The sequence below is a fragment of the Delphinapterus leucas genome, chromosome 6 (genome assembly GCF_059928025.1).
Source record: "Delphinapterus leucas isolate spDelLeu-1000000601 "Yukka" chromosome 6, BTC_Dleu_Yukka2, whole genome shotgun sequence".
Lineage (NCBI taxonomy): Eukaryota > Metazoa > Chordata > Mammalia > Artiodactyla > Monodontidae > Delphinapterus > Delphinapterus leucas.
The window spans coordinates 116,742,144-116,769,757 of record NC_143134.1 but is presented as its reverse complement, the minus strand read 5'-3'; the positions used below and the strand labels follow the sequence as shown (position 1 = coordinate 116,769,757).

Sequence of the window (27,614 nt, the reverse complement as noted above, 5' to 3'; positions counted from 1 at the left end):
CCACTTCACACCCATTAGGATAGCTATTTTAAAAAAAGAAAATAACAAGTGTTGTTACAAATGTGGAAAAACTGGAATTTATGCATTGCTGGTAGGAAAGTAAAATATAGCCACTGCTGTGGAAAATGATATGGTGGTTCCTCAAAAACACTAAACATAGAATTACCATATGATCCAGCAATTCCACTTCTGGGTATATACTCCAAAAATTGAAAGCAGGGACTCAAACAAATATTTGTATACCAATGTTCTTAGTGGAAGTATTCATAATAGCCAAAAGGTGGAAATAACCCAAACTTCCACCAGTGGATGAATGGATAAAGAAAATGTGGTATAAACATACAATGGAATATTATTCAACCTTAAAAAGGAAGGAAATTCTGACACATAGTACAACATGGATGAGCCTTGAGGACATTGTGCTCAGTGAAATAAGCCAGACACAAAGGGAAATGTTGTTTGATTCCACTTATATGAGATTCCTAGAATGGTCAAATTCATAAAGACAGAGAGGAGGATGGTGCTTGCCAGGGGCTGGGGGAGGGAGAAATGCAGATTTATTGATTAATGGGTACAGAGTTTCAGTTTGGGAAGATGATAAAGTTCTGGAGATGGACAGTGGTGATGACTGCACAACACTGTACTGAACTGTACACTTAAAAGCGGTTAAACTTGTAAATTTTACGTTAAAATAAAAATAAGTAATTTTTGATGTATCAACTGATGAGTGGATAAACAAAATGTGGTGGGTATCTAAAAAATGGGAAATTATTCAGCAATAAAAAGAGATGAGATACAGATACAGGCTACAGCATGGATGAAACCTGAAAACATGCTAAGTGCAAGATGCTGGTTACAAAAGACCACATATTATGTGATTTCATTTATACGAAGTGTCCAGAATAAGCAAATCAAGAGAGAAAGCAGACTGGTAGTTACCAGAGACCGGGCAGTGGTGGAGTGGGGAGTATTGGCTAAGAGAGGGGTTTCTCTTTGGGGTACGAAAACATTCTAGAATTGATCTTGGTGATAGCTGAATAGCCTTGTGAACATACCGAAGTGGGCAAATTGTATGGTATATGAATAATATGTCAATAAAGCTTTTATACATATATATTTTATTATTTTTTTAGATTAATTAATTTTTATACAGCAGGTTCTCATTAGTTATCTATTTTATACATATTAGTGTATATATGTCAATCCCAATCTCGCAATTCATCCCACCACCGCCCCCCCCGCCTTCCCCACTTTCTCCCCATGGTGTCTGTGCGTTTGTTTTCTACATCTGTGTCTCTATTTCTGCCTTGCAAACTGGTTCATCTGTACCATTTTTCTAGATTCCACATATATGCATTAATATACAATATTTGTTTTTCTCTTTCTCACTTACTTCACTCTGTATGACAGTCTCTAGGTCCATCCACATCTCTACAAATGATCCAATTTCATTCCTTTTTATGGCTGAGTAATATTCCATTGAATATACGCACCACATCTTCTTTATCCATTAGTCTGTCAATGGGCATTTAGGTTGCTTCCATGGCTTTTATGTATTTTTTAAAAGTAATTATTGAGCTCCTAGTATATGCCAGGAACAAAGCAGACAAATCTCCCTGCCCTCGTGGGGCGTACACTCTAGCAGGGGGCACAGAAATTACATAGTAAATATAACAAACAAGTGTACTAAATAATACACATAACGTTAGGCGGTAATACGTGCAATGGAGAAAGAGATGGAGAAAAAGAAAGAGAGCCACACAGGGGCCTGGGGGCGCTGGGGGAGGGTGGGTTGCAGCTTTAAATTCAGCCAGGGGTTCAGTTTAACAGCTGACATTTGGGTAGATCTGAGGGCAGTGAGTGAGGCAGCCAGAGTATACCTGGTAGGAGAGAGTTCTAGGAGAGTTCTAGGCAGAAAGAAGGGCAACGCCAAGACCATGACATGGGACAGTATCTGGTGACTCTGGGGAACAGGAAAGGAAGCCAATATGACAGGGAGGGAGGAAATAAGAAGAGTAGTGGGCGATGGGACCAGAGAAGGAACAGAGGTCACGTGGGGCCTTGCAGGCCCCTCTAAGGATCTGGCTTTGACTCTGAGTGAAGCAGGAGCCACTGTTTGGGAAGAGACTGACGTGCATTTTAAAGGATCACTCTGGCTGGAGGACTGAGAAACAGTCTATCAGGGCACCAGGGTAAAAGCAGGGAGGCCAGAGAGGAAGCTACTGCAATAATCCAACAAGAGGTGATGGGGCTCAGAGCTGTGTGGTAACAGAATTGTGAGGAGAGGTTAGGTGTCATCTGAAGGTCGAGCCAACAGGATTTCCTGACAAATTGAAAATGGGATGAGACAGAGAGGGGTCAAGAATGGCTCCAGAGTCATTTTGCCCCAGAAACTGGAAGAACAGAATAGCCATCAACAGAGATAAGAAAGACTGCAGGAGGAACAGGTCTGGAGGAGAGTCGGAGTTCAGCTTTGGAAAGACTAGGTCTGAGATGTCGAGCCCAGGGAAGGTGTCGAGAACGCTGCATATCTGGTCTGGAGTTCCTGCGAGGGCTGGCTGGAGCTGTAAGTTTGAGTGTCAGTGGCATATAAAAGCTATTCAGAACCATAAGACTGGATGAGATCATAAAGGGACGAATGAGTGTAGAAAGAGAAGGGAGCCGAGAACCGAGCCCTGGGGCTGGCGGCACACACGGGGTGTCCAAGATCACAGAGCTAGCTCGTGGCAGAGCTAGGGCTTGGCCCAGATCCGGCTGATCACAGAGCCTGTGCTTTCCTCTGGTCCTAGGTGCTGCTGTCGGGGTCTGGAATGCTGGGAGACTGGATGTTAGGGGTGCAGACATCACGGGACGTTAGGGAGAAGATGAGTCTCAGAGAGCCAAATAACTACACCCCCTCCCCTGCCCCCATTGTGGTTTGGTCTGGTGATGGAGGACAGAGATGGAGGAGTTAATTGTAGTACCAGAACCTACAAAATCTTTGTGAAAGCTTGTTTCTTTACATCAGATTTGGGAATGTGGCTTGGACTGTTCCACTAGCATTCTAGATGCTAGGAGGTCAAAAAGCCACCAAGATTTTATGAGCCACGTTGGCCTCTGACTTTTTTTTTTTTTTTTTTTTTTTTTTGCAGTACGCAGGCCTCTCACTGTTGTGGCCTCTCCCATTGCAGAGCACAGGCTCCAGACGCGCAGGCTCAGCGGCCATGGCTCACGGGCCCAGCCGCTCCGCGGCATGTGGGATCTTCCCGGACCGGGGCACGAACCCGCGTCCCCTGCATCGGCAGGTGGACTCCCAACCACTGCGCCACCAGGGAAGCCCTGGCCTCTGACTTTTGACCATTACCCTAGGCCCCAAGAAACCATGACAGGTTCAGAAGGAGGCTTGCAGTTAGTGGTCCTTCTCTGCTCTCCCACAATCAGGCACCAATAAGGTTCACTGTCACTGTGCATTTCTTTGACTCTTCCCACCTGCTTTATCTTCCTGATAATAGAGACAAGTTTTCTACTTGTGATTTTCTTCATATCTACTGATGCTGGGCAAGTGGAGGGCACTAGCACTACCCGTGGAGCTGGCCAGGACGTTGAGCACACCAGAGTCCATCTGGGAATATTTCAGTTCTCCTGGTAAACGCGTTACATCTTAATATGCTAACAGCCCCCTCAAAAAGATAAGGTTAAGGACTTAGGACTTCCCTGGTGGGGCAATGCTTAAGGATCTGCCTGCCAGTGCAGGGGACACGGGTTCGAGCCCTGGCCCGGGAAGATCCCACATGCTGCGGAGCAACAAAGCCCATGCGCCACAACTACTGAGCCTGCGCTCTAGAGCCCGCGAGCCACAACTACTGAGCCAGCGTGCCACAACTACTGAAGCCCGTGCGCCTAGAGCCTGTGCTCCGCAACAAGAGAAGCCACCGCAACGAGAAGCCCACGCGCCTCAATGAAGAGTAGCCCCGGCTCGCCGCAACTAGAGAAAGCCCGTGCACAGCAACGAGGACCCAACACAGCCAAAAACAAATTAAATTAAAAGAAAAAAGATTAAAGACTTGGGTTGGGTGAAGGTTGAACTGTCACATTGCTTCCTCCTGTCTCTGGCTAGTGCCCTTATCTGTCACAGGACATGGGCAATGTTGGTGAATGTACAGGGCTGAAAATGTCGGACAGAGTTGGGGGAGGAGGAGGATTGTAAAATACTTCAGTGGAAGTTTTTCGCTATTATTGTTGAGATGTAAGAGGTCAACACAATTCATGATGATTGGGAAGGCCAGCTTGGTCTCTCTTCTCCACGTGATCCAAAGATCCTAAGAGCTTCAGCTCCTAAGAGGTAGAGACAGCCTGGTAGCACTAACATAGGTCACCTCAACCACACGAGGGAAGACGCCTTGCAGAAAGTAACTCTTAGCCACTTAAGCAGGTTTCCTGGGCTGAGGCACTTCCTGCTTCTGCCTGTCCTTTACCAGTTAGCCTTCTAAAATCAGATCAAGCTTAAAACCTCCAATGGGTCTCCACTGCCTATAAGACAATTCACCAGCTCCTTATTCCAGGCCCCAAACCACCAGACAGAACGAGCTCTTCCTGACCTCCCCTCACCCCCCACCATGTCCCCAAAGCACCGCTATGTCTCAAGACAACACCGCCATGTTTTAGCCCAATGATCTGCATTGTGTCTTTCCCCCTCACTGAAGTCTTACTGAAATATGGATTATAAGTGTTCAGAAAAAAGCCCTTTTAGCCCATCACATACCCTCTCTAGGTTCGTATTTTTCACAAATCTTTGCTGAACAACTGTCCATTCATGTTTGTGATATTTACTTATACAGATGCCTTCAGTGTGTAAAAAAAGGGACGAGAATCTAATAAAAAGGTAAATGGAACCCCCCAAATCCTTCAAAAACCAGCAGCATGTATCATTGTTATATCTAGATTTCATCAAACTGGTAAGTTTTCTCCTGGAAATGGCTAATCTCTGGGGTGGGTGAGGAGTGTTCTCAGGTAGTTTTTTCCCCGATAGGGCACAGGCCATGTAGATGCTCAGTGTTAACCTCCTGCACTAACCTGAAAAAACACTTGCAACCATTCCTCAGGAAACATAGTGTTACATCTTGGAAAAATCTCATTCTGACAAGACACAAGGCACATGGACAGAAGTCACAGAGAAAAGGCCACGTATATGCAAGATAGTCCCTCAGGAGTGTAGAAAACCACACTCACACAAAGGCGCAGACACACACACACACACACACACACACACACATCCACACAGACGTGTACACGCACCACTGCCTCTGATCCTTTATTTCCTGATCAGTGAGGGTAGTTCTTCCTACGGCTTGTTGAAAGTTCAAATAAACAGACTGTAACAACATCCCCAAAATTGGTGCCTGAAGTTCAGCTCATGTATTAACATCCATAGTCTCTAATTCTATGAAGTCACAGCTATGCTTTCTCCACACTGAGGTCACTGACTATTGAATGGTTTGCGTGTTCACACGTACCTGCTGTTTGTTCTCTTTGGAATATGGCAACATGGTGGAAACATGAAACATGATCTCATGCCCTTGGTAGATGGTATAAACAGAATGAATCCCTGTGGTGTCATCTGTAAAATACAATATACATTTAGTGAGCACAGAGAATTCTGAGGCCGTAAGGAAATAGTCTTTATTTGCAGACTAGAGGAATACAGCAGTTAGTACATCCCAAAGGTCCTATGATCATCCACCTGAGTGGAAGCAACAGTATGGAACCCCCTCCAACTGATGCAAGGCTCCTGCCCACACGGGGGGACCTCTTCACCCGCCTCTAAGCTCGCTTGCTGTCTGATTCATGCCTTGCCTTGGAGCAGAGATCATGAGAAGTCTGGGCTCAAAAGGAGAGTATGTTACAGTTCCTTGCCTTCTAGTACTGCTGGTGCTCAGGACAAAATGAACACAAGATGACATACACACAGCTGTCATGTCCATAAAACAAAAGGAACTATGTCCCTGGCAGCACTGTACAGTGATTCAAAGCATGCGCTTTGGAGTTAGACTTGGGTTCGAGTTCTCATTAGCTAGGTTCCTTTTGACACGTTACCTTGCCTTCTCTGAGCCTCAGTCTCTTAATTTGAAAATGGGGATGAAAACAGTGTCTAACTGCTAGGGATGTCTATCAGATCACACTGGGGAAGGGTGGTGAGGATGATGGACTTGCAGGTACTCCAGGAGTCACCACAGGCACACAGAGCTCGTCAGGGGGGCAGGAGCAGGGGGGAGCTGAGGCCTGACAACTGGGACCGAATACTTCATCTCTGCATCTGCCAGTTAAGTTACTCACAGGGCAGCTCTCACAAATCGCCTAACCTTTCTGTATTCAGAATCTGTGACATGACTCCAACGTGGGCGAGATGGGGCCCCCAGAGGGTCAGGGTACCTGATTTGAAGCCTATCAAATTTAGGCTAAATGAGCCTCATGTCACCTGCCTGGCTTACATCAAGGACTGGCCGTGAAGAGCAAATAAAATGACAGAGGTAAAAGTACAGGAAAAAAACTAGAAATGCTGTACAGTTATGACATAGCGTACCCCACCTTGGGTACAAATTCAAATTCAGATGAGGCTGACTAACAAAAGTTATACAAATCACAGCAGAATGGATCAGGAGGCAACCTTACTTTTGGTGTCCAGACCTCCACGGTAGCCTGTCCAGCCCTTGAGAGTGACTGTGTCACCCAGGAGATTTAAAAATTTTTGAAAAGCGTCACTTCCGATTTCTGTAAGAAGAGGTCAAATGTGAAGAAAGTACAGTGTCCACAAGTCCCCGTTTTCTAACTATGCAGTGAAATCACTTGAAAATTAACTAGGCTCCGCCGACATGTGCAGCAGGCAAACAGAATGAGAAATCGTGCTTCCCTCTTCTTGGAGACTGTACAGGAGGGTCACAGTTCCCAGAAGCCGAGGAAAGGAGAACTACAGAATTAGACTAACCAAACTGAGCGCTGCCAGACTGGGGTCACAAGGGTCTAGTGTTGCAAAATGCAAACATCATTACTGCTCCCATTGATAAGAAACAGGTCCTTAATATGAAAAGTGTGAAATAACAGGAAATAGGACCATTCTGTAATTCTCTCAAGCATAAAAATCCCAGAGAAAAGTCGCCCCTTTGCTCCTGAGATTATGTAGAATGAAATTCTTCAAATCCCCATGTAATTTTCCAGGTAGGCTGTATCCCTGGTGCCAGTAATTTGGTGACCAATAAATATTTGCCGGATGAAGGAAACTGGGCAACTTCTTTCCTATAAAATTTACCCTGAAAATTCACCCTTCAACTTCATAAAGCTACTGGCTGTTTCTTTGCATTAAAAACTCCAACGCAACAGGCAAGTTCAGCTGGGATCATCTAAATTGCAATGAGGCTGGGGCCGGGTGTCAGAAGAAAGGAGACACTCACCATTGCTGAACATGTCATCATCAGTGAGCTGCCCATCTTTGGCAAAAAGAACCCCAAACTTGAAATTCACAGAGCCCTTACAACGAGACAACAAAAGGTGCTGAATTTAATTTTCTCATCAAAGCATACACAGTTATGAGATGTGCTAGTCGTTATTCAGGAATACTACAGTGACCTGAATGACTACCTGGTGGATTGCTTCCTCCCCTCCATCTCAATTCTGACCAATATTAACAACAATCATTCCTTGATTTTCATAGCTTACAGAGGAAACTGTGCTTTTCTGTGAGTTCATTTGAAATTTCACTACTAATAGCGTCTGCAGGATGCCAGGTCCATTCTGCAGCAAAACAGTGCTCAAAATAAATAGCCCACAGGAACTCACAGGACTGGCACCATCCTCTGATCAGCCCAGCAGCAGCAGTCTGGAACCTGGAGAGCTCAGTGTAATTCAAAATTTAACACAACAATCTGAGGCTGATATCTCGAGGACTCTTTTAGAAATAGAACTGGAAACTGTAGGCAACGTATTCTAAAAGCTCAGTTAACCCAATTCCTAAAGCTATTTAATCTCAAGAAGTCATAAAACAGATGTGGGGAGAAAAAGGCAATCAAGAAGTAGTTAGTACAAATGTTCAGTCTACTATCCTCAACTTTAAATGCTGGGTTAAAGTCAGACTCTGTGGGAATGATAAATACCAAATGCAAGATAACAGCTTCCACAGGGAAGAGAGAGGAATGGGATCAGGGAGCTCAACTGTATTTTTAATATATATATATATTTTCTTAAATTGGGTAATAGGGTTATAGGTCTTCATTATATTGTTGTCTATACATTTTTGTGTGCCTGAAGTATTTCATAATTTAAAAAACTCTGAGGTTGGAAAAGAATCAACCCTTGCAAGGCTGTTTGATGGGGGAATTCTCAGGGGTCAGTTAAGGGGCAAAGAACAAAGGTGATTAAAACATTGCCAGTGGGTCAGAGCGGGGAATCAAGGCAGAATGCCTGAATTCAGGACAGCTGGATCTGGGAGAATTAAGACTGAAAATCCAAAGGTCTACGGCTGTACTTCTAAACATTCTTCTGCCCCCAATACACCTGAGGGACAGATGCCTACCCATCAGTAGTAGTAATTTTCTATCTGGTGGTTTCCTCTACGGAGTGAGGAAGAGGGAGGCGGCTCCCAGGCTGTTTCCTCCACCCGGGGCTCCTCCACAGCTCCTTCTACAGAAGCTCTTGCCCACCATGCGGGTCTCAACTCAAACGTCAATTTCCAGAGAGGCCTTCCCTGATCTCCCAACACACTCCCACATTGTTATTCTCCGGCCCGGCAGCTTATTTATTTTCTTAATAGCACTATTCACGCTCTGTAATTCTTTTTATTGAGCTTGCATATTTGTCCGTTTCTCCCACTAGAACTTAAGTCCTGTGAAGGAGGGAAGGTATACATCTTACTTTCCGTGGAATCTCCAGGACCCGCCACTGTGCTGGGTATATTGGAGAGGGTTAATAAATATTCATGGCATAATTGTATGCATAATAAATGAGAAAAGAAACACAAGTGGTCAGATACAACTTATTTTTCACAAGCTGCTTCCAAATGATCACCTCTTCATCACACACCCGTTTTTGGTAAATTTCCTGGGATTTTGTCAAGGATTTCTGTCCACTTCAGGGTTCTATGCTTTTTGTAGCTCTTCTTTCTCTCCTTTGGGAATGTGACAGCAATCACATGTCTCTAAGACTCTGACACCGCTTCCATTCTCAGTAGTCCCTTAACAAGCACCTACAGTAGTTCGGGGTCTGACAGATGACCCTCTTAGAATAACAGTGCAGAGACTAAAGCAGTGGTTCTCAAACTTGACCAGGCATCAGCATCACCTGGAAGGCTTGTTAAAATAAAGATTGCTGGCCCCGTTCCCAGGGTCTCCAATTCCACAGGTCTGGGGTAGGGTCCAAGAATCTGTATTTCTGATAAGTCCGCAGGTGACATTGATGCTGCGGCCCAGGGACCCCACTTTGAGAACCACAGGACTAGAGGAACCAACCAGCAGACGGTCAGGAGGCCCAGGATCAGGTCCAGCTGAGCTGACAGCTAGCAAGCCAAGGGCAGAAAGACTGGGTCAGTGACCAGAGCGATGAGCCATAAGCCATGAACTAACAGCCTGTTAGAACCAGAAGGGACCCTCTGGTCCACTGAATCCATAGCTTTCATTTTACAGAAAGGACAACTGAAGCCCAGGGAAGACGAGACTTGCCCAAGGCTGGTACTAAGTGGATGGCAGGACTGGGGCTGGAAGTCGGGTCTCCTGACTTTCGATCCAGTGCTCTTTCCAACGCAGTGGCAGAGTCTTCTCAGGATGGTTTTGAGTTGAGCGAAGCTAAGAGTTACAAGCAGAAATGGGACCCACTGCTGCCTGATCACTGGCTGAAGCTTTAAAAAGCTTTGTTGGGGCAGCTCTGTGACTGGCATCAGTACCCTTGCTGAGGGTACTCACCCACTTCAGGGGGAGGCTTCAGAAAGACTGGTGTTGCAAGGCCTTGATATGTACTTGAAATTCCTTATGGGGTCTCATTTTGGTAATTTTGTTTCCCGGGCTTCCCAAATGATGTCAATGAATAACAGAGTTTTCTCCTATCTTCAGAAATCAAGGCATCGCTGAACAGATGCATTATATTTTTTGAGGAGATAGTTTTTAGGAGGGGCTATTTGAGGAGGGCATCATTTGATTTGGGGCTACCTGACCACCACGGGTCATATTTTAACGAAGTGTTGAGCCTAACGTCATCAGTGCTTCATGAGGCTGGCTGCCACTTGGGGGATGGGAGGGAGTGCTCAAAGTCCCAAGACCACACCTGGGCCCCTGGAGAGAGGTGACTGGTGGAGGGAATCTGTGGGAACTGGTTTTCTTGGAACTTCAGTCCTGCTCAGACACTCACCATAGAGATGAGGTCATATTTGTAATGCCCACTTGTATGGGACTTTAAATTTTTAAGTTCTAAATTTCCTGAGACAAAACTCAACATGATTATCATCAACGTATAGTCACATTCTTGGGAATTAATAGTATGCTAGGAATTATATTTCTTCTGAAGAAAGTGAAGTATACGGGGGAGACTAATGTCCCATTGATTCCAGAAGACTATTTTGGAATCAAGAAATGATGTCCTGATTCAAAACCGGACGCCCCTGGTTCCTTGTTACTCTTATTTAGGCAATGTCTCCATATTTCTGTGATTCACATGTTCCTACACATCTGTCACCCTCTCCACGTGTGTTTACTTGGGATGCCATGTTCTCTCCTGGCGGGGGCAGGGGGCGCTCTCTACACAGTGGACAAATAAAACTTAGGCTTCAGGACACCAAACAACACTTTACCAAATAGCTAACCTTTCAGAAACATCACTAGAATTGTTTACTGATTTTTCCCCGCCCGTCTTTGCAGCTGATTGTCACTATAATTGGGTGGAACTGAGATAAAGTCAAGAAGCTGGCAGGATTAGAGAAGAGTGCATTGGCCACACGGCTCTCAGAGAAGCTCTGAAGGATGCTGGCCACTGCTCACGCCTCTTCAGGTACATTGTCATGAGTGCTCTTGTTGCTTCTCGCAAATATCCCCTTAGTAAGGAAATAAAATTGAGAAATAAAGAGATCAGCTACTCCTTTGTCAAAATTTGGGAGATCCAAAGAAAAGTGTGAGAGGATGTACACCAAACAGCAAACAGTGGTTCTTCAAGGGAGGGTGGAAGTGGCGAAGTGGGGGAGCTTTCATGTTTTCCATTGATAAATTTCTGTACTGTTTGTCACAACGGGCAGGTGCATGCACTCTTGGGCGCTCAGTAAATATTTGTGAATTAGCAAGTACAGTCATTTTGAGACATAAAAACTATATATAGTATAATCCTAATTTTATATAAAATATAACAAACATATATCAAAATGTGATACTATACCAATACTAGTTTCCTCTGTGATTGTAGGTGATATTTTCTTTATGCCTTTTGTGCATTTCTGTATTCTTCAAATGTCTGTCAGAAATGTGTATGACTTTTATTTTTTGCCTTTTACAAACTACACGTGGAGTTCATGGATTCTTTAGCAAAAAGCATGATTCATACATGGTGAATATGTAGATTAAAATGTAGATGTCTCCTTCTGCCCGCTCTCTGCCTCATCCCACCTTACACTTCCATGAACCTGCCCAAAGCAACTCCTGCCAACAGTCGGCGGTGAAACCTCTCAGCCTCCTTCCTTGCATTTACATCACCATGTTCAGGAATCAGCTGAGATGCCGTTACCTCAGAGAAACCCTCCCTGTTTGGTTAATGTATAAAACCTACCCCTGACCCCACATCACCTACCTTGTTTACTTTCCCCACAGCTATTGGGGCTGTCAACAGTACCGTGTTTATGTTTGCTTATTTACTTGCTTAGTTGGTCTTAGCTCACCAGATTGTAAACTCCATGAAGAAGGGACCTTGTCTTGTTCAGCAATCCCCAATGCCTCAAGTAGTACACGGTTCACCCACAGTCAGAGTTCAGTAAACATTTGTTGAATCAATGAATGGAGGAGAGGAGTGAATGAATGAATACACATAGAAATCTGTGTTTATAAAAACAACTGGGATTATACTGTAAGTATTGCCCTGTGAATTACTTTTTTCTCAGTAAATACTATGTCGTGGAAATGTTTCCATGCCAGTAATGAGGTCTACCTCATTCTTTTTAATGGCATCATAGTATTTCATAATTCATTCAATCAATACATAATTCACTTATTCAACCAACAAATATTTACTTTGTGTCCTCTATCTGCACAGTTCTAGGCTCTGAAGATACAGCAGTGAACAAAATTGAATAAGTCCCTGCTCTCATGGTGCTTACATTCTAATGGGGGCAACAGATAAAAACTGAATAAATGAAATCCATGTGTTAAGAAGATAAACAAAGCAGTAAGAAGGGCAGTGGGTGAGAGGCAGGGTGTGCTATCTTAAACAGGTGACCAGGGAAGGCCTTGCTGAGCAGAGATGCTAATCATGTGAGGGTGTGACCCATGAGACACCTGGGAGGAGCATCCCTGAGGTGGGAAGAGCAGGCTTCCTGAGGAGGTGGAAGAAGAAGGAAGTCAGTGTGGTTAGTGCAGAGCAGAGGATGGAGAGGCGGCACCAGCCATATCACGCAGGCCTTCGTAGGGAGGACCTGGCCTGGCATGTTTGGATACTCTGTGAAAACTAGAAGAGAGGGCAAGACAGGAAGCAGGGAGAAGAGCTGGAGAGCTGCAGAGTCCAGGCAGGAGACGGTGGGGCTGGTGTCGGGGGGTTCGAGCGGTGGTGGTGGAGGCATTGAGACGTGTCCATGGAATGTGCTGATGGATTAGATGGGGGGTGTGACAGAAGGAGAGGTGTCAAGGGTGTTCCCAAGTTTGGCCTGAGCAACTGGACGAATGATACTGCCATTTACCGAGAGGCACAGTGTACACACACTCCACTGATTTACTCAACTGTCTATTGATAATATTTCGGATATTTCTCTATGTTAGTTATGGACTTGGAAAACCCAACATTTTTTTTTTAAAGTGGGACAACAGGAAATGGAAACATGCAAATAATATGGCATTCTGTAAGTCGAGTGTGCTAATAAACTACACTAGCTTTAACTGAATGAAAACAAAAACCTAATTCCTTACCCTGATCATGAGGTTAACATTCGAATATTTCCAAGCAGATTTAAGCAACTTGATTGTTTTTCTATCTTTACGGCTAGCTGCATAGAAAATTCTGAAATACACCCGAGAAAACATGTCAGTGGAGTCTTTTCAGTGATAAGAGATTCTCGCTGTGCAAATCCACAGAGAGGTGTGCCTGGGATAAAGGGCTGGGTTCCTGGTGAAGGGGAAGCTCATTTACAAATATGGAGGCGGAGCGGCACGGCCAGACATCTCGCGAGACTACTTACCTCTTGTTCTTCAAGAACCAGCAAGTCCTGTCAAATGAAGTTCGAAAAGTTATGTCCATGCTGAATGGTGGTCATTTTATGTTGACTTTCTGTGAAAGCCAAGCTTCAGTCTACTGACATTGACACCACTTTTCTGCCCTTCGAAGTGCTTAAAATATTCCAATTTAGCTCTACAGATTTTTATACAATACCTGGTCATTTAGGAAAGGCATATTATACCACAACTATCGGGAAACAAAGATGATGCATAGCAGTGGGAAAAAACACACAGATACCTAGGTTTCTCTAACCACTTAAAGCTAGCTTATCACGTGCCGCTTCCGGGAAGATTTCGCCCGAGAAAAATGTTACACAGAAGGGCAGCAGAAACAGACAAATAATATTTTAAAACAGCATCAGCCACCTTCCCACTTTTGGTGGAAAGATGCCTTCTTTAGAGCGCAGGTGGTTTATTTTCCGTTTACCTTTTGGATCCAGTGTTTTGTAAGAACTCTTTTCCCTACACCGGAAGCCTGTTGCTCGAGCCTTCCTAAGGGAAATCTACAGACACCTGATGGCAGCAGGGGAACTCCTGCTGGTAAGTTGCGCACACACCCACAGAGAATGGAGGGGAAGCTCATGAATAAAAGGGAGAGTGTGAAAGTGTCTTTTGTTTGGTGAAAGGCAGGCATAGAGCTATGATATAAGGAGGCAGAAGGTTGCTGTGTCTCGCTCTCTTGTCCTGCCTCATTTGGTGGGAGAGAGAAAGCAGATAAGAATGGCCAGGCAGGGGTGACCTCTCTGGGCAGAGGGATCTGCTCAGCAGCAAGACACAGAAGGAAGCATCCAAAAGCCTCGTGGGTTTTGGCGCCAGTGTCTGGGGGTCCAGGCTCCAAGGAGGAAGGGATTGAGTATGCTAACTGGTACAAATTAAGTAATAAGGGCACACTGGTACTGAATTTATAATTCTAATTATTTGTTTTTAAGGTGGCTATAAGGAACTACTATTAAGCACATGATGGCTAAAAGTTGCTTAAAGTTTAACCTAACACATCCATTTTTGCCTCAGTTCCTTCTGGGGTTGAGTCAGGGTACAAATACTATTTTAAAAATTAAATTAGAACAAAAGACATGGGAATTCACAATTCTATACATTTCTGGTAAGCTAAGTTGAGAGCCAGGAACTTATTATAAAAGCTAACTGTATCGTGAAGGTATGTACACAAAGATCGCTCACGCTTCCATCCATCCTTCTCATACTGCCTGAATTAGTTCCCTGAAAAGCAGATTTAAGCATGATGCTCCTTTGCTTAAAGATTCTACTGGCTCCCCGCTGTCTCCTGGATAGAGTCCAACCTGCCTCTCCAGCCTCTTCCCGTGTCACCCCACCTGGCATGCCAACTCCTCGAAGCTGAGCTCTAACACACAACTGTCACACCATTAGTGATGGCTGTGTTTATACGTTTCAAGGGGATGATTTCAAAGCGAAATTGATTGCAACTGCAAGACAAAAGTTTGGCTGACATTTTTCTGATGGACTGTTACCTAGTTCATGACTCTAAATTTTTTTTCTCCCAAGGCGGACTGCTTTCCCTTAACAGTAAGTCCTAGGACAACTTTCGGGACATCTTCTATCCTCTGAATTTCTGAAAATGACAGACTCCCAGCCTCTATCTTAGACTGACTGCATCAGAATGTCGGGTGGGAGGTTCTCCATGATGAGAACCACTGGTGATTCTGGTTGGGATCCTAGGCTAAGAATCACTGATGATTTGTCAGTTCTAACACTGTGATCAAATTTATACAATTATGAAGCACAAAATTCTGTTACCTTTTGTATCTCAGGATGAAAAATTTCCCTGGGGCCTTTCTCGAATTTGTCCAGATTCATGGCACTGAAATAGAATGGACAGAGTGAGCCGCAGTGTGGTGGAAACTTAAATAATGTGGAGCCAGTCTCAGGTCTTCAGGAAAGCTAAGTATTATCTCCTAGAAAATCATAGCTGGATTCCCTGAAGGGCCACAGGAGGTACAAACCAACAAGGAGTGATCAATGAAGGAACATATGCGAGTAACCAACCACAGTGACTGTACCCTGAGCACACTCACAGGGTAAGAGAGGGAGGGGGGAACTGAGAGCATCTGTTTCAGGCAACCTTGACTAATCTCCATGATTCTTACTTTTATTTACTAAAAAAGTGATTCACTGACATTTACATAGCAATTAATGATGAAATGTAATTAAGATGACCTGACGTGTCTTTCTTCCTTTGGCAATTCCTCTCCCATTTAGGGCAAAAGGCTGTCCTTAGCAGGATTGTTCTTTTATGTTTTGCTTTGGACAAGCAACGTGAATTTCCTTGAGCTAAGTTCCTCTAGAGGTAAAACAAGGAAATTGGACTAGACGTTGTCTAAGGCCCCTTTCAGCAAGAATCCTCATATTTGTAAATGAAAGGTAAAAATAATAGCTAATATTTACAGAGTATTTACTATATGCCAGGCACCCTGCTAAATGCTTTACATGGATTATCTCATTTAATCTCTATGAGGCAAGTACTATTTTATCCCCATTTTAAGGATGAGTAAATTGAGGCTCAGAAGTTAAAGAAATAGTCCAGGATAACAACGCTGTGAAGTAGTGGAGCCATGATGTGAACTCAGGCTTATCTGACTCCATAGTATTTATATTTTAATTTCCTTTTAAGTTTCCAAGTTCATGATTGTAACAAACAGAGATAAAATATTTTCTTCTGCGCTTCCCTGGTGGCGCAGTGGTTGAGAACCCACCTGCCGATGCAGGGGACACGGGTTCGTGCCCCAGTCCGGGAAGATGCCGCGGAGCAGCTGGGCCTGTGAGCCATGGCCGCTGAGCCTACGCGTCCAGAGCCTGTGCTCCGCAACAGGAGAGGCCACAACAGTGAGAGGCCCGCATACCGCCAAAAAAAAAAAAAAAAAAAAAAAATATATATATATATATATATGGTTTTCTTTTTCTTCTATTGGCAGCAACTGTAGACGTTTTAATATTCGCATCTTTAAAAATACTCTCTTGCTGCAGCTTGCTCTGGCTATAAGTGGAGGACTGAAAAGTGAAGGCCTACTCAGACAATTGAATGAAATTACAACTCAGTGAAATCCCTGGTCTTTAAATATACAGAAGAAAGGAGCTGGAGAAACTTCATTTTAAAAGAAGAAGAAGAAAAAAGGATTCACAGAAATTTAAGCCCATATAATTCAAACTATTGCTCTCAAAGCAAGTTAAGATTTAGAAGCAGCAAGATACTTCTGTGCTCAAGAAAAAGGTTAACCTCTGCACTGATGCCCTCTTAGTTCGGGCTTCAGACTGGCCAGGAGAAAGATCATGGGGCCTGGGGAGAAGATCTGCAATCTGAAGACGAAGTCAAGCTTGAACGTGAGATATGAAATGTTTTACTTCTTAATCCTTGGACCCTTTCATCAGCCAATTGCAATCCCTAACTGACAGTCAAGTTTGTCACTCTAACAGACATTCTGGCAAGTACGAGTCGTGGGTGGGAACATCAAAAACACCACCTCCTGCCACCACCTAGTTGCAGATAAATCAAGACTAAATCACCAGGCCACCAGGATAAGGTCTCAGACTCACACAGGATGGCATTAGTGATTGACAGCCCAAGCCCTGGCATCACACGAACCCAGGTTTAATTCCCAGCTCTGTGGTTTACCAGCTGTGAGATCTTTGTCAAATCTCTTCAACTCTCTGAGGCTCCGATTCCTCCTATGCGGAGTGGTGGTAGTAATATATCTACTTTATGGAGCTGATTTAAAGATTCCCCAAGAGAATGCTTGTCAAGCATTTAGCACAGCACCTAACAAACAGAAGCTACCGTTACTATGATGTAACATCTTAGCTGGTGACAGAGCAACAGGCCGACCGACCTGCGTGGTGGCATTCCCGAGGGGAGGCTGCCACCCGCCATGGGGGAGAGATGAGAGGGAGGTGGAAAGATGGGAGCACGAGAGGCAGCTGAGCACCGAGCAGCGACCGGTTCCTTCCATTCATTTAACTTTCTGCTGGTGAAGAATAAGCACGTTCTTCTCAGAGAAGCATTTGCTGACATCTGAGTTCTATTTCAAACCAGAAAAATGAAAGGAAAAATTTTCTTGATTTTCTTTACGAAACCAAAATATTTGCATGCGTGCCGGAAAAAAGAAGCAGGTGACGCATGCAGAACACAAATGCTTGAGAGCAAAGCTTGGAACCAGCCAGACCTGGACTTGCGCCTCAGTCCTACTATACACAAGCAGTGTGATCTTGGCTTTGTCCTTCCGGGCCTCTATTTCCTCATCCATAAAATGGGGACAATAACACTATCTGTCCTATAGGGCTGCTGTGAAGATTCAGTGAGGTAATGCATGTCAAGAGCTTAGCAAAATGTTGAGTATAAGGCCAAGGTCCAAGGAAATAGCAAGCTGACATCAGAATGATCACAGGAAAAAACCCATTTATGGGTGCCAGGTGTTGGGTTTCTGCTCATTCATACTCACCTTAAGATGGACTTCACAGAGAGCGTTTTTGTGGGGCTGTAGGGAAGGCATATTTTCTGGGTACCCTGGAAAGTCAAAACAGCAAACCAGTGAGAAGTCTGGCAATTTCCAGCTCTGAGAGAGTCTTACCTGGTCATTTAAAAGAAACCCATATCCAGTCTTTCTCATTTTTCTTCATATATATAAATACATTTTATGTTAGAAAAACTCTGAGGTTTTTCTAACATAAAATGTTAGAGGTTCGACAGCATCTTCCACCATTCCCCCCTACCTGGCATTTACGCTTTTTTTTCTTTTTTTTTTTTCCCATTGGGTCTTCGTTGCTGTGCATGGGCTTTTCTCTAGTTGCGGTGAGCGGGGGCTACTCTTCGTTGCTGTGTGCAGACTTCTCATTGTGGTGGCTTCTCTTGTTATGGAGCACAGGTTCTAGGTGCGCGGGCACCTAGGGTGTGGCATGCAGGCTCAGTAGTTGTGGCACACGGGCTTAGTTACTCCTTGGCATGTGGGATCTTCCTGGACCAGGGATCTTACCCTTGTCCCCTGCATTGGCAGGCGGACTCTTAACCACTGTGCCACCAGGGCAGTCCCGGCATTTATGCTTTAAGCATTATTCTTCAGCGTCTGGACTGCTGGGTCCGCTCTGTCTCAGGTGCTGTGATGAGCAGATGAGCCGTCTGAACCAGAGGAGAAGGGGGTTTGGTCTCTGAGCCAAGAATTGGATCAGCCTCAAAGATCAGAAGAAGAAAACTGTCTCCACACATTCAACGGGACCAAAACGTGATTCCTCCAGGTCAAGGAGTTTTTAAACTAGAAATCACCCGATTCTTTCAGAGAAGTTTTCATAATGTGTACTTTTATATTTGTCTGTGTTTACTTATTTAAAGTCTGTTTCTTCCTCTCTGCATGAGTGCACATTGTGACCAACTCATAGGAAGTACTCAATCAATACTGGCTGAACAAAAGGGAATGAAGGAAGGATTGCCTGATGGCTCAGTCCCACGTCTGAGCACCCAGGAGAGATGAGGGCTAGTCTCTTTTACAATCTCCAAGAAAGAGACGATACAGATTTATAATTCACAAAGCATTTATACTACATACTTATTTAGCAAAAGAGATTATGATGCAGTCCACGTATAAAATTCCCTTTCTAACTATGACTAATAATAACATCGGCAGCACAAACAGCTAGAGGAGGGAAAGGACATTCCTTGTAGGAATCAGGCAAGTTTGTTCGTGTTTTCGGGACACATCTGCAAACTCATGTGTCCGAGCCCTGACCAATGGCACGGAGTGGAGTTCCCCAAACTTTTCAAGCCCATGATCTCTTTTGGCAAACTAAACTTTCACACCCAGGGCCCTGGAGAACTGGTATCACCCCTACTCCAGGCTGGGGATGAGTATGTCTTCCCAGTTATGTGTCAGAAGTTGCACTAGGTAGAGCCCTTCTTTTGGATTCTCTACTAGCCAAGGAAATTAGATTGAGCTTTTTCTTTTGTAGTTTGCATTAAGTAGATTTAAAAAAATTTCTACATATAAACATTATGATAGGAATATGCATTTTCAAATTCCACATGACCCACCCACTGAAACCTGAGTTAGTCCTGTGGCCTTGCTTTTTCACCAGCCCCAGCTTACCTCATACTGTGGTCACCTGTGTGGGATGCCAACCCATCTAGAACAGGGTCTTGAATCTGACCTTCTTGCTTGTCTACCTTTTCTTCTCACCAAACACACCAAAGGCAGCTTTTAAGAGAAGACCGGGGCAGCTTTGCGGGGAATGTATGGAATGGGCGAGGGAGGATCAGCCCTGCCTGGGTGCTGGTATCATCGTCACAAGCTGCTGAAATGGATGTGAAACCCAGGGCTCTTGGGATTGTGGATCTGTATTTTTCTTCACTATAAAGGGGTAAAGCTCTTCCTCCCCGTCATTTTCTTTTTGTGGCTTTCCAGGGTTGCTGTTCTAGAAAAAACACCTTCCAGTTCTCTGTTTTCAGTGGAACCAAAAAATGCACAGGGAGAGTCAAGTACACGTGCATATCAGGCAACACCAGGTGAGCAGAGCAGGACACAGAAGTGCATGTCCACATTACCCCATTTAGCGCGTGCGTGTGTGTGTGTGTGTGTGTGTGTGTGTGTGTGTTTACGGACAGATGTCGAGAAGGACACTGCAGTGATTATCACTGGGTAGTTGGATTTTTTTTTTTTGATCCTCTTCTTTTTCACTTGCTGTATTGTCTGGATGGAATTTTTACAAGTGTGAGTCATTTTTTCTCTTTGGGTTTAGAAGGAACACAGCCAGAGATGTGCAAGACAGTTTCTAGCAGGGTTTATACGTTTAGCTGTGTTTCTGTTTAATGAGAGAATGTGAGCTCACGGGCGGAGGGAGGGAGCGCTGAGTCACCTGCATTGTTGGATTCCCCACAGCCTCCAGCGCTGGCTTTGGGCCAACAGGGGCTCAATAACTGACCCTGATGCCGATGTTCTGCTTTGATGTGTTCATCTCCTCACTGCCTTTCAGTGGGCAGCAAACACCTACCCAGCCCTGCACATAATTTAGGGCCAAGAGAAGAGGCTCTGGATTTGGGCATTGGCACTTCTCAGAAGAAGGGGATTAATGCTCCTTCTGCCCACCTCATGCTGCCTCCACGGTGGTCCTGGGTCTCAATCTCACCTCCCTGACTTCTCTCACCATCCAAGAGTCATCCCCAGAAGGCTCCTGTTTCTCTTGTATTTCCTGTTCCTTCTGTCTGGAACGTCCCCCCACCCCTCCCCCTACTCTCTATGTGGCTGGTTCCCTTTCATCCTGTGGGTCTCTTTAAATGTCACCTCCTCAGGAAGCGTTCCCTGGACGATCTCACTTTGGCAGGCCTCCGTATCGTTTGTTCTCTGTCTTCGTTTCCTTCAGAGTGCTCATCACAATTTATAACGTAATACAGACAATATCTTTGGAAATTAAAATAAGTAAAACTTCCCCTTGCCTTTGCCTCACTCTTCCTGCCCCAGTACCTGGCAACTGTCCCAGGTGAGGAGGTGAAGTGACTGTTTTCTGAAGGAAGAAGATAGGACTGAGAAAATCTCTTCCGGAGGGAGGTAGCAGAAGTGCGACACGGACCCTTGCCTCGGTGGAAGGAAAGAAGAGGAAGACAGGGAAGCTGGGGCCCTTGACGCCTCCGTTCCGAGGGCAGGCCTTGATAGGGGTAGGGGTGGGGAAGCACATCAAGGTAAGACCTGGAGGCACCTGGACTAGAGGCTCACTTCCCAGGCATGGCCTTCCAGAGGAGTCATGAAGTCCAGGTAGAGCCTGTCTGAACACAGTGAGGGGCAGTAACTCGGTAGCTTCCAGCATGGATGGCCAGCAAGATTAGAGACCTGAGCCTAAGGCGACGCTCCCGCCTCCTCCCGTCTGACCCAGGGCTGAGAGAGTGCAGCACTTCCGAGAGGCTTGGCAACCAGCAGAGACCTGGGATCAGGTGAGAGCGTTCACATGTACAGTGACTTCACTACACGGAGCAAACGGCTGGGACACGGACTTCAGGGACAGGTGCTCTTCAGTGACCCCCCCAAAAGCCAAAGGAGACCAGTTACACCTCAGTGGTTGCTTTTCCACAGCAGAAACCAGAAAGAAACCAGAGGGCCCCGTGTGGATCCCAGGTCCTCCTCTCCCACCACCATGAGGCCTCAGAGACCCTCTCTTCACATACCCAAACATTTACTTCAGGAGAAACAGGGCTAGGGAACTGAAATCGGAAAGGCTGATTATTTGTCCAAAAGAGACAGAGTCATCCGAAGAGAATATTTAAGCCAGAAGAGACTGTAATAGGCAAACGTAAGAAAAATAAGGAAGAAAAAATGGAGGGGGCCAGAAAACAGCCTTCCTGGTGCAGAAGGTAAGAGGCTTTGGATGAAGGCACCAGCCCTTCTCAGTAGGTGACTAAGGAGAAGAGATGATCACGCGCTTGGGGAAAACTGGCACCCGTTCTCCAGCGTTATCTTCTAAAACTGACGCTTAAACTTGCTTCAAGGACAGCCATGCTGATGGCAAGACTGACCCCAACTGCAGTGGCATAGGGAGAGGGGTAAGGCCAAAACTTGTCTGCAGGAAATAATTCACGAGTAAGACCTAACTATTTTAGATCAGATTTTTACCTTAAACCTGCTTAAAGAAAGAAAAATTTCTGAAACATAACATAGAAGTTTATATAAATAGAGGTAGCAGAGCACACTGGTTAAGTTGGACTTCAATTCATTAATTATTAATCATTTCATGAATTCATTCAACAGATATTTATCGAGCTCCTTCTATGTCCCAGGCACTGGGCTTGCTGGTGGGGATACTGAGGACAAAGCAGTTATGTCCCCTCCTTTCATGGAGCTCACAGGAAAGGGAGAGTGAAAGCATGAGTCAAAGAATTACATCTAGAATTAGTTACGCACAGTGGTGACAGCTCAGCGTGCAGTCCTGGGTTCTGCCTGGTCTGCCACCTCCCTCAGTCATGTCATTTAAGTTCCCTAAACTATAATAACACCTACGCATTTGGAGGACTTACCTGGCATACAGTAAGTGCTCAATAAATGTTAGATTTCATTGTTATTACTAGTACTAGTTTTAATCATCACAAAAAGTTCCTAGCCACAGTTTATTCTGTAGTGGTTCCTGGAAATTCTTCTGGGCTTTTTGAAGTTGCTACTTTATTGCTATATAGGTATGCATGCATGCAAATGTGTGTGTATGTATGTGTGTATATAAAATTACGTTCCTTATGGGGATATATGTATATGTATAGCTGATTCACTTTGTTGTAAAGCAGAAACTAACATACCATTATAAAGTAATTATACTCCAATAAAGATGTTTAAAATTAAAAAAATTAAAAAAAATTTTTTTTAAATTACTGTTCTTTTAAGTTTCTGCTAATTTCTTTTCCAAAAAGAGCTACATAGCATTTTTTTTTTCTTTTTACTGTACGCAAGCCTCTCACTGCTGTGGCCTCTCCCGTTGCGGAGCACAGGCTCCGGACGCGCAGGCCCAGCAGTCACGGCCCACGGGCCCAGCTGTTCCGCGGCACGTGGGATCTTCCCGGACCTCGGCACGAACCCGCGTCCCCTGCATCGGCAGGCGGACTGTCAACCACTGCGCCACCAGGGAAGCCCTACATAGCAGTTTTGATACACTATGTAGCTGAGATAAAAATTTTGATACACTATGTAGCTGAGATAAAAATCAGCATGCAGGGCTTCCCTGGTGGCTCAGTGGTTGACAGTCCGCCTGCCGATGCAGGGGACGCGGGTTCGTGCCCAGGTCCGGGAAGATCCCACGTGCCGCGGAACAGCTGGGCCCGTGGGCCGTGACTGCTGAGCCTGCGCGTCCGGAGCCTGTGCTCCGCAACGGGAGAGGCCACAGCAGTGAGAGGCCCGCGTACCGCAAAAAAAAAAAAACAGCATGCAGAGAAGGCAGACAGCAGAAGCAAGAAGAACTACAATCCTGCAGGCTGTGGAACAAAAACCACATTCACAGAAAGATAGACAGGATGAAAAGGCAGAGGGCTATGTACCAGATGAAGTAACAAGATAAAACCCCAGAAAAACAACTAAATGAAGTGGAGATAGGCAACCTCCAGGAAAAGAATTCAGAATAATGATAGTGAAGATCATCCAGGACCTTGGAAAAAGAATGGAGGCAAAGGTCGAGAAGATGCAAGAAACGTTTAACAAAGACCTAGAAGAAGTAACGAACAAACAGAGATGAACAATACAATAACTGAAACGAAAACTACACTAGAAGGAATCAGTAGCAGAATAACTGAGGCAGAAGAACGCATAAGTGACCTGGAAGACAGAATGGTGGAATTCACTGCTGCGGAACAGAATAAAGAAAAAAGAATGAAAAGAAATGAAGACAGCCTAAGAGACCTCTGGGACAACATTAAACGCAACAACATTCACATTATAGGGGCCCCAGAAGGAGAAGAGAGAGAAGAAGGACCCAAGAAAATATCTGAAGAGATTATAGTCGAAAACTTCCCTAACATGGGAAAGGAAATAGCCACCCAAGTCCAGGAAGCGCAGCAAGTCCCATACAGGATAAACCCAAGGAGAAACATGCCAAGACACAAAGTAATCAAACCGACAAAAATTAAAGACAAAGAAAAATTATTGAAAGCAGCAAGGGAAAAATGACAAATAACATACAAGGGAACTCCCATAAGGTTAACAGCTGATTTCTCAGCAGAAACTCTACAAGCCAGAAGGGAGTGGCATGATATACTTAAAGTGATGAAAGGGAAGAACCTACAACCAAGATTACTCTACCCAGCAAGGATCTCATTCAGATTCGACGGAGAAATCAAAAGCTTTACAGACAAGCAAAAGCTAAGAGAATTCAGAACCGCAAAACCAGCTTTACAACAAATGCTAAAGGAACTTATCTAAGTGGGAGACACAAGAGAAGAAAAGGACCTACAAAAACAAACCCAAAACAATTAAGAAAATGGTCACAGGAACATACATATCAATAACTACCTTAAATGTGAATGGATTAAATGCTCCAACCAAAAGACACAGGCTTGCTGAATGGATACAAAAACAAGACCCATATATATGCTGTCTACAAGAGACCCACTTCAGACCTAGGGACATGTATGTAACTGAAAGGACTGAAAGTGAGGGGATGGAAAAAGATATCCCATGCAAATGGAAATCAAAAGAAAGCTGGAGTAGCCATACTCATATCAGATAAAATAGACCTTAAAATAAAGAATGTTACAAGAGACAAGGAAGACACTACATAATGATCAAGGGATCAATCCAAGAAGAAGATGTAACAATTATAAATATATATGCACCCAACATAGGAGCACCTCAATACATAAGGCACCCGCTAACAGCTATAAAAGAGGAAATCGACAGTAACACAGTAATAGTGGGAGACTTTAACACCTCACTTACACCAATGGACAGATCATCCAAAATGGAAATAAATAAGGAAACACAAGCTTTAAATGACACAATAGACCAGATAGATTTAATTGATATTTATAGGACATTCCATCCAAAAACAGCAGATTACACTTTCTTCTCAAGTGAGCACGGAACATTCTCCAGGATAGATCACATCTCGGGTCACAAATCAAGCCTCAGTAAATTTAAGAAAATTGAAATCATATCAAGCATCTTTTCTGACCACAACGCTATAAGATTAGAAATGAATTACAGGGAAAAAAACCGTAAAAAACACAAACACATGGAGGCTAAACAATACGTTACTAAGTAACCAAGAGATCACTGAAGAAATCAAAAAATACCTGGAGACAAATGACAATGAAAACACGACGATCCAAAACCTATGGGATGTAGCAAAAGCAGTTCTAAGAGGGAAGTTTATAGCTATACAAGCCTACCTCAAGAAACAAGAAAAATCTCAAATAAACAATCTAACCTTACACCTAAAGGAACTAGAGAAAGAAGAACAAACAAAACCCAAAGTTAGCAGAAGGAAAGAAATCAAAAAATCAGAGCAGAAATAAATGAAATAGAAACAAAGAAAACAAAGCAAAGATCAATAAAATTAAAAGCTGGTTCTTTGAGAAGATAAACAAAACTGATAAACCATTAGCCAGACTCATCAAGAAAAAGAGGGAGAGGACTCACTCAGATCAATAAAATTAGAAATGAAAAAGGGGAAGTTACAACAGACATCGCAGAAATACAAAGCATCCTAAGAGACTACTACAAGCAACTCTATGCCAATAAAATGGACAACCTGGAAGAAATGGACAAATTCTTAGAAAGGTATAACCTTCCAAGACTGAACCAGGAAGAAAAAGAAAATATGAACAGACCAATCACCAGTAATGAAATTGAAACTGTGATTAAAAATCTTCCAACAAACAAAAGTCCAGGACCAGGTGGCTTCACAGGTGAATTCTATCAAACATTTAGAGAAGAGCTAACACCCATCCTTCTCAAACTCCTCCAAAAATTTGTGGAGGGAAGAACACTACCAAACTCATTCTATGAGGCCACCATCACCCTGATACCAAAATCAGACAAAGATACTACAAAAAAACAAAATTACAGGCCAATATTACTGATGAATATAGATGCAAAAATCCTCAACAAAATACTAGCAAACAGAATGCAACAACACATTAAAAGGATCATACACCATGGTCAAGTGGGATTTATCCCAGGGATGCAAGGATTCTTCAATATACGCAAATCAATCAATGTGATGCACCATATTAACAAACTGAAGAATAAAAACCATATGATCAGCTAAATAGATGCAGAAAGAGCTTTTGACAAAATTCAACACCAATTTATGATAAAAACTCTCCAGAAAGTGGGCACAGAGGGAACCTACCTCAACATAATAAAGGCCATATACGACAAACCCACAGCAAACATCATTCTCAATGGTGAAAAACTGAAAGCATTTCCTCTAAGATCAGGAACAAGACAAAGGTGTCCACTCTCACCACTATTATTCAACATAGTTTTGGAAGTCCTAGCCATGGCAATCAGAGAAGAAAAGGAAATAAAAGGAATACAAATTGAAACAGAAGAAGTAAAACTCACTGTTTGGAGATGACATGATTCTATACATAGAGAATACTAAAGATGCCACCAGAAAACTACTAGAGCTAATCAATGAATTTGGTAAAGTTGCAGGATACAGCATTAATGCACAGAAATCTCTTGCATTCCTATACACTAATGATGAAAAATCTGAAAGAGAAATTAAGGAAACACTCCCAGTTACCACTGCAATGAAAAGAATAAAATATCTAGGAATAAACCTACCTAGGGAGACAAAAGACCTGTATGCAGAAAACTATAAGACACGGGTGAAAGAAATTAAAGATGATACCAACAGATGGAGAGATATACCATGTTCTTGGATTGGAGGAATCAATATTGTGAAAATGACTATACTACCCAAAGCAATCTACAGATTCAGTGCAATCCCTATCAAATTACCAATGGCATTTTTTATGGAACTGAACAGAAAATCTTAAAATTTGTATGGAGAAACAAAAGACCCCGAATAGCCAAAGCAGTCTTGAGGGAAAAAAACGGAGCTGGAGGAATCAGACTCCCTGACTTCAGACTATACTACAAAGCTACAGTAATCAAGACAATATGGTGCTGGCACAAAAAGAGAAACATAGATCAGTGGAAAAAGATAGAAAGCCCAGAGATAAACCCACGCACCTATGGTCAACTAATCTATGACAAAGGAGGCAAGGATATACCATGGAGAAAAGACAGTCTCTTCAATAAGTGGTGCTGGGAAAACTGGACAGCTACATGTAAAAGAATGAAATTAGAACACTCCCTAACACCATAACACAAAAATAAACTCAAAATGGATTAGAGACCTAAATGTAAGACCGGACACTATAAAACTCTTAGAGGAAAACATAGGAAGAACACTCTTTGACATAAATCACAGCAAGATCTTTTTTGATCCACCTCCTAGAGTAATGGAAATAAAAACAAAAATAATGAAATGAAAATGAAAAATGGGACCTAATGAAACTTCAAAGCTTTTGCACAGCAAAGAAAACCATAAACAAGACGTAAAGACAACCCTCAGAATGGGAGAAAATATTTGCAAAGGAATCAACGGACAAAGGATTAATCTCTAAAATATATAAACAGCTCATGCAGCTCAATATTAAAAAAATAAACAACCCAATCCAGAAATGGGCAGAAGACCTAAATA

At 43.7% G+C, this 27,614-nt stretch overlaps 1 protein-coding gene across 1 annotated transcript in view; it reads right to left on the bottom strand.

Moving 5' to 3' along the window:
• The window catches only part of GARNL3 (GTPase activating Rap/RanGAP domain like 3), a 156,436-nt gene that overhangs the window by 41,561 nt on the left and 87,261 nt on the right, over positions 1-27,614 (bottom strand). Inside the window, exons 7-12 of the mRNA XM_022578692.3 lie at positions 17,888-17,952; positions 15,192-15,255; positions 13,382-13,408; positions 7,425-7,500; positions 6,649-6,747; positions 5,493-5,596 (exon numbers count right to left, since the gene is read on the bottom strand). Of these exons, the coding sequence (XP_022434400.2) occupies positions 5,493-5,596; positions 6,649-6,747; positions 7,425-7,500; positions 13,382-13,408; positions 15,192-15,255; positions 17,888-17,952 (435 nt within the window). The remainder of the gene's footprint in view (positions 1-5,492; positions 5,597-6,648; positions 6,748-7,424; positions 7,501-13,381; positions 13,409-15,191; positions 15,256-17,887; positions 17,953-27,614) is intronic.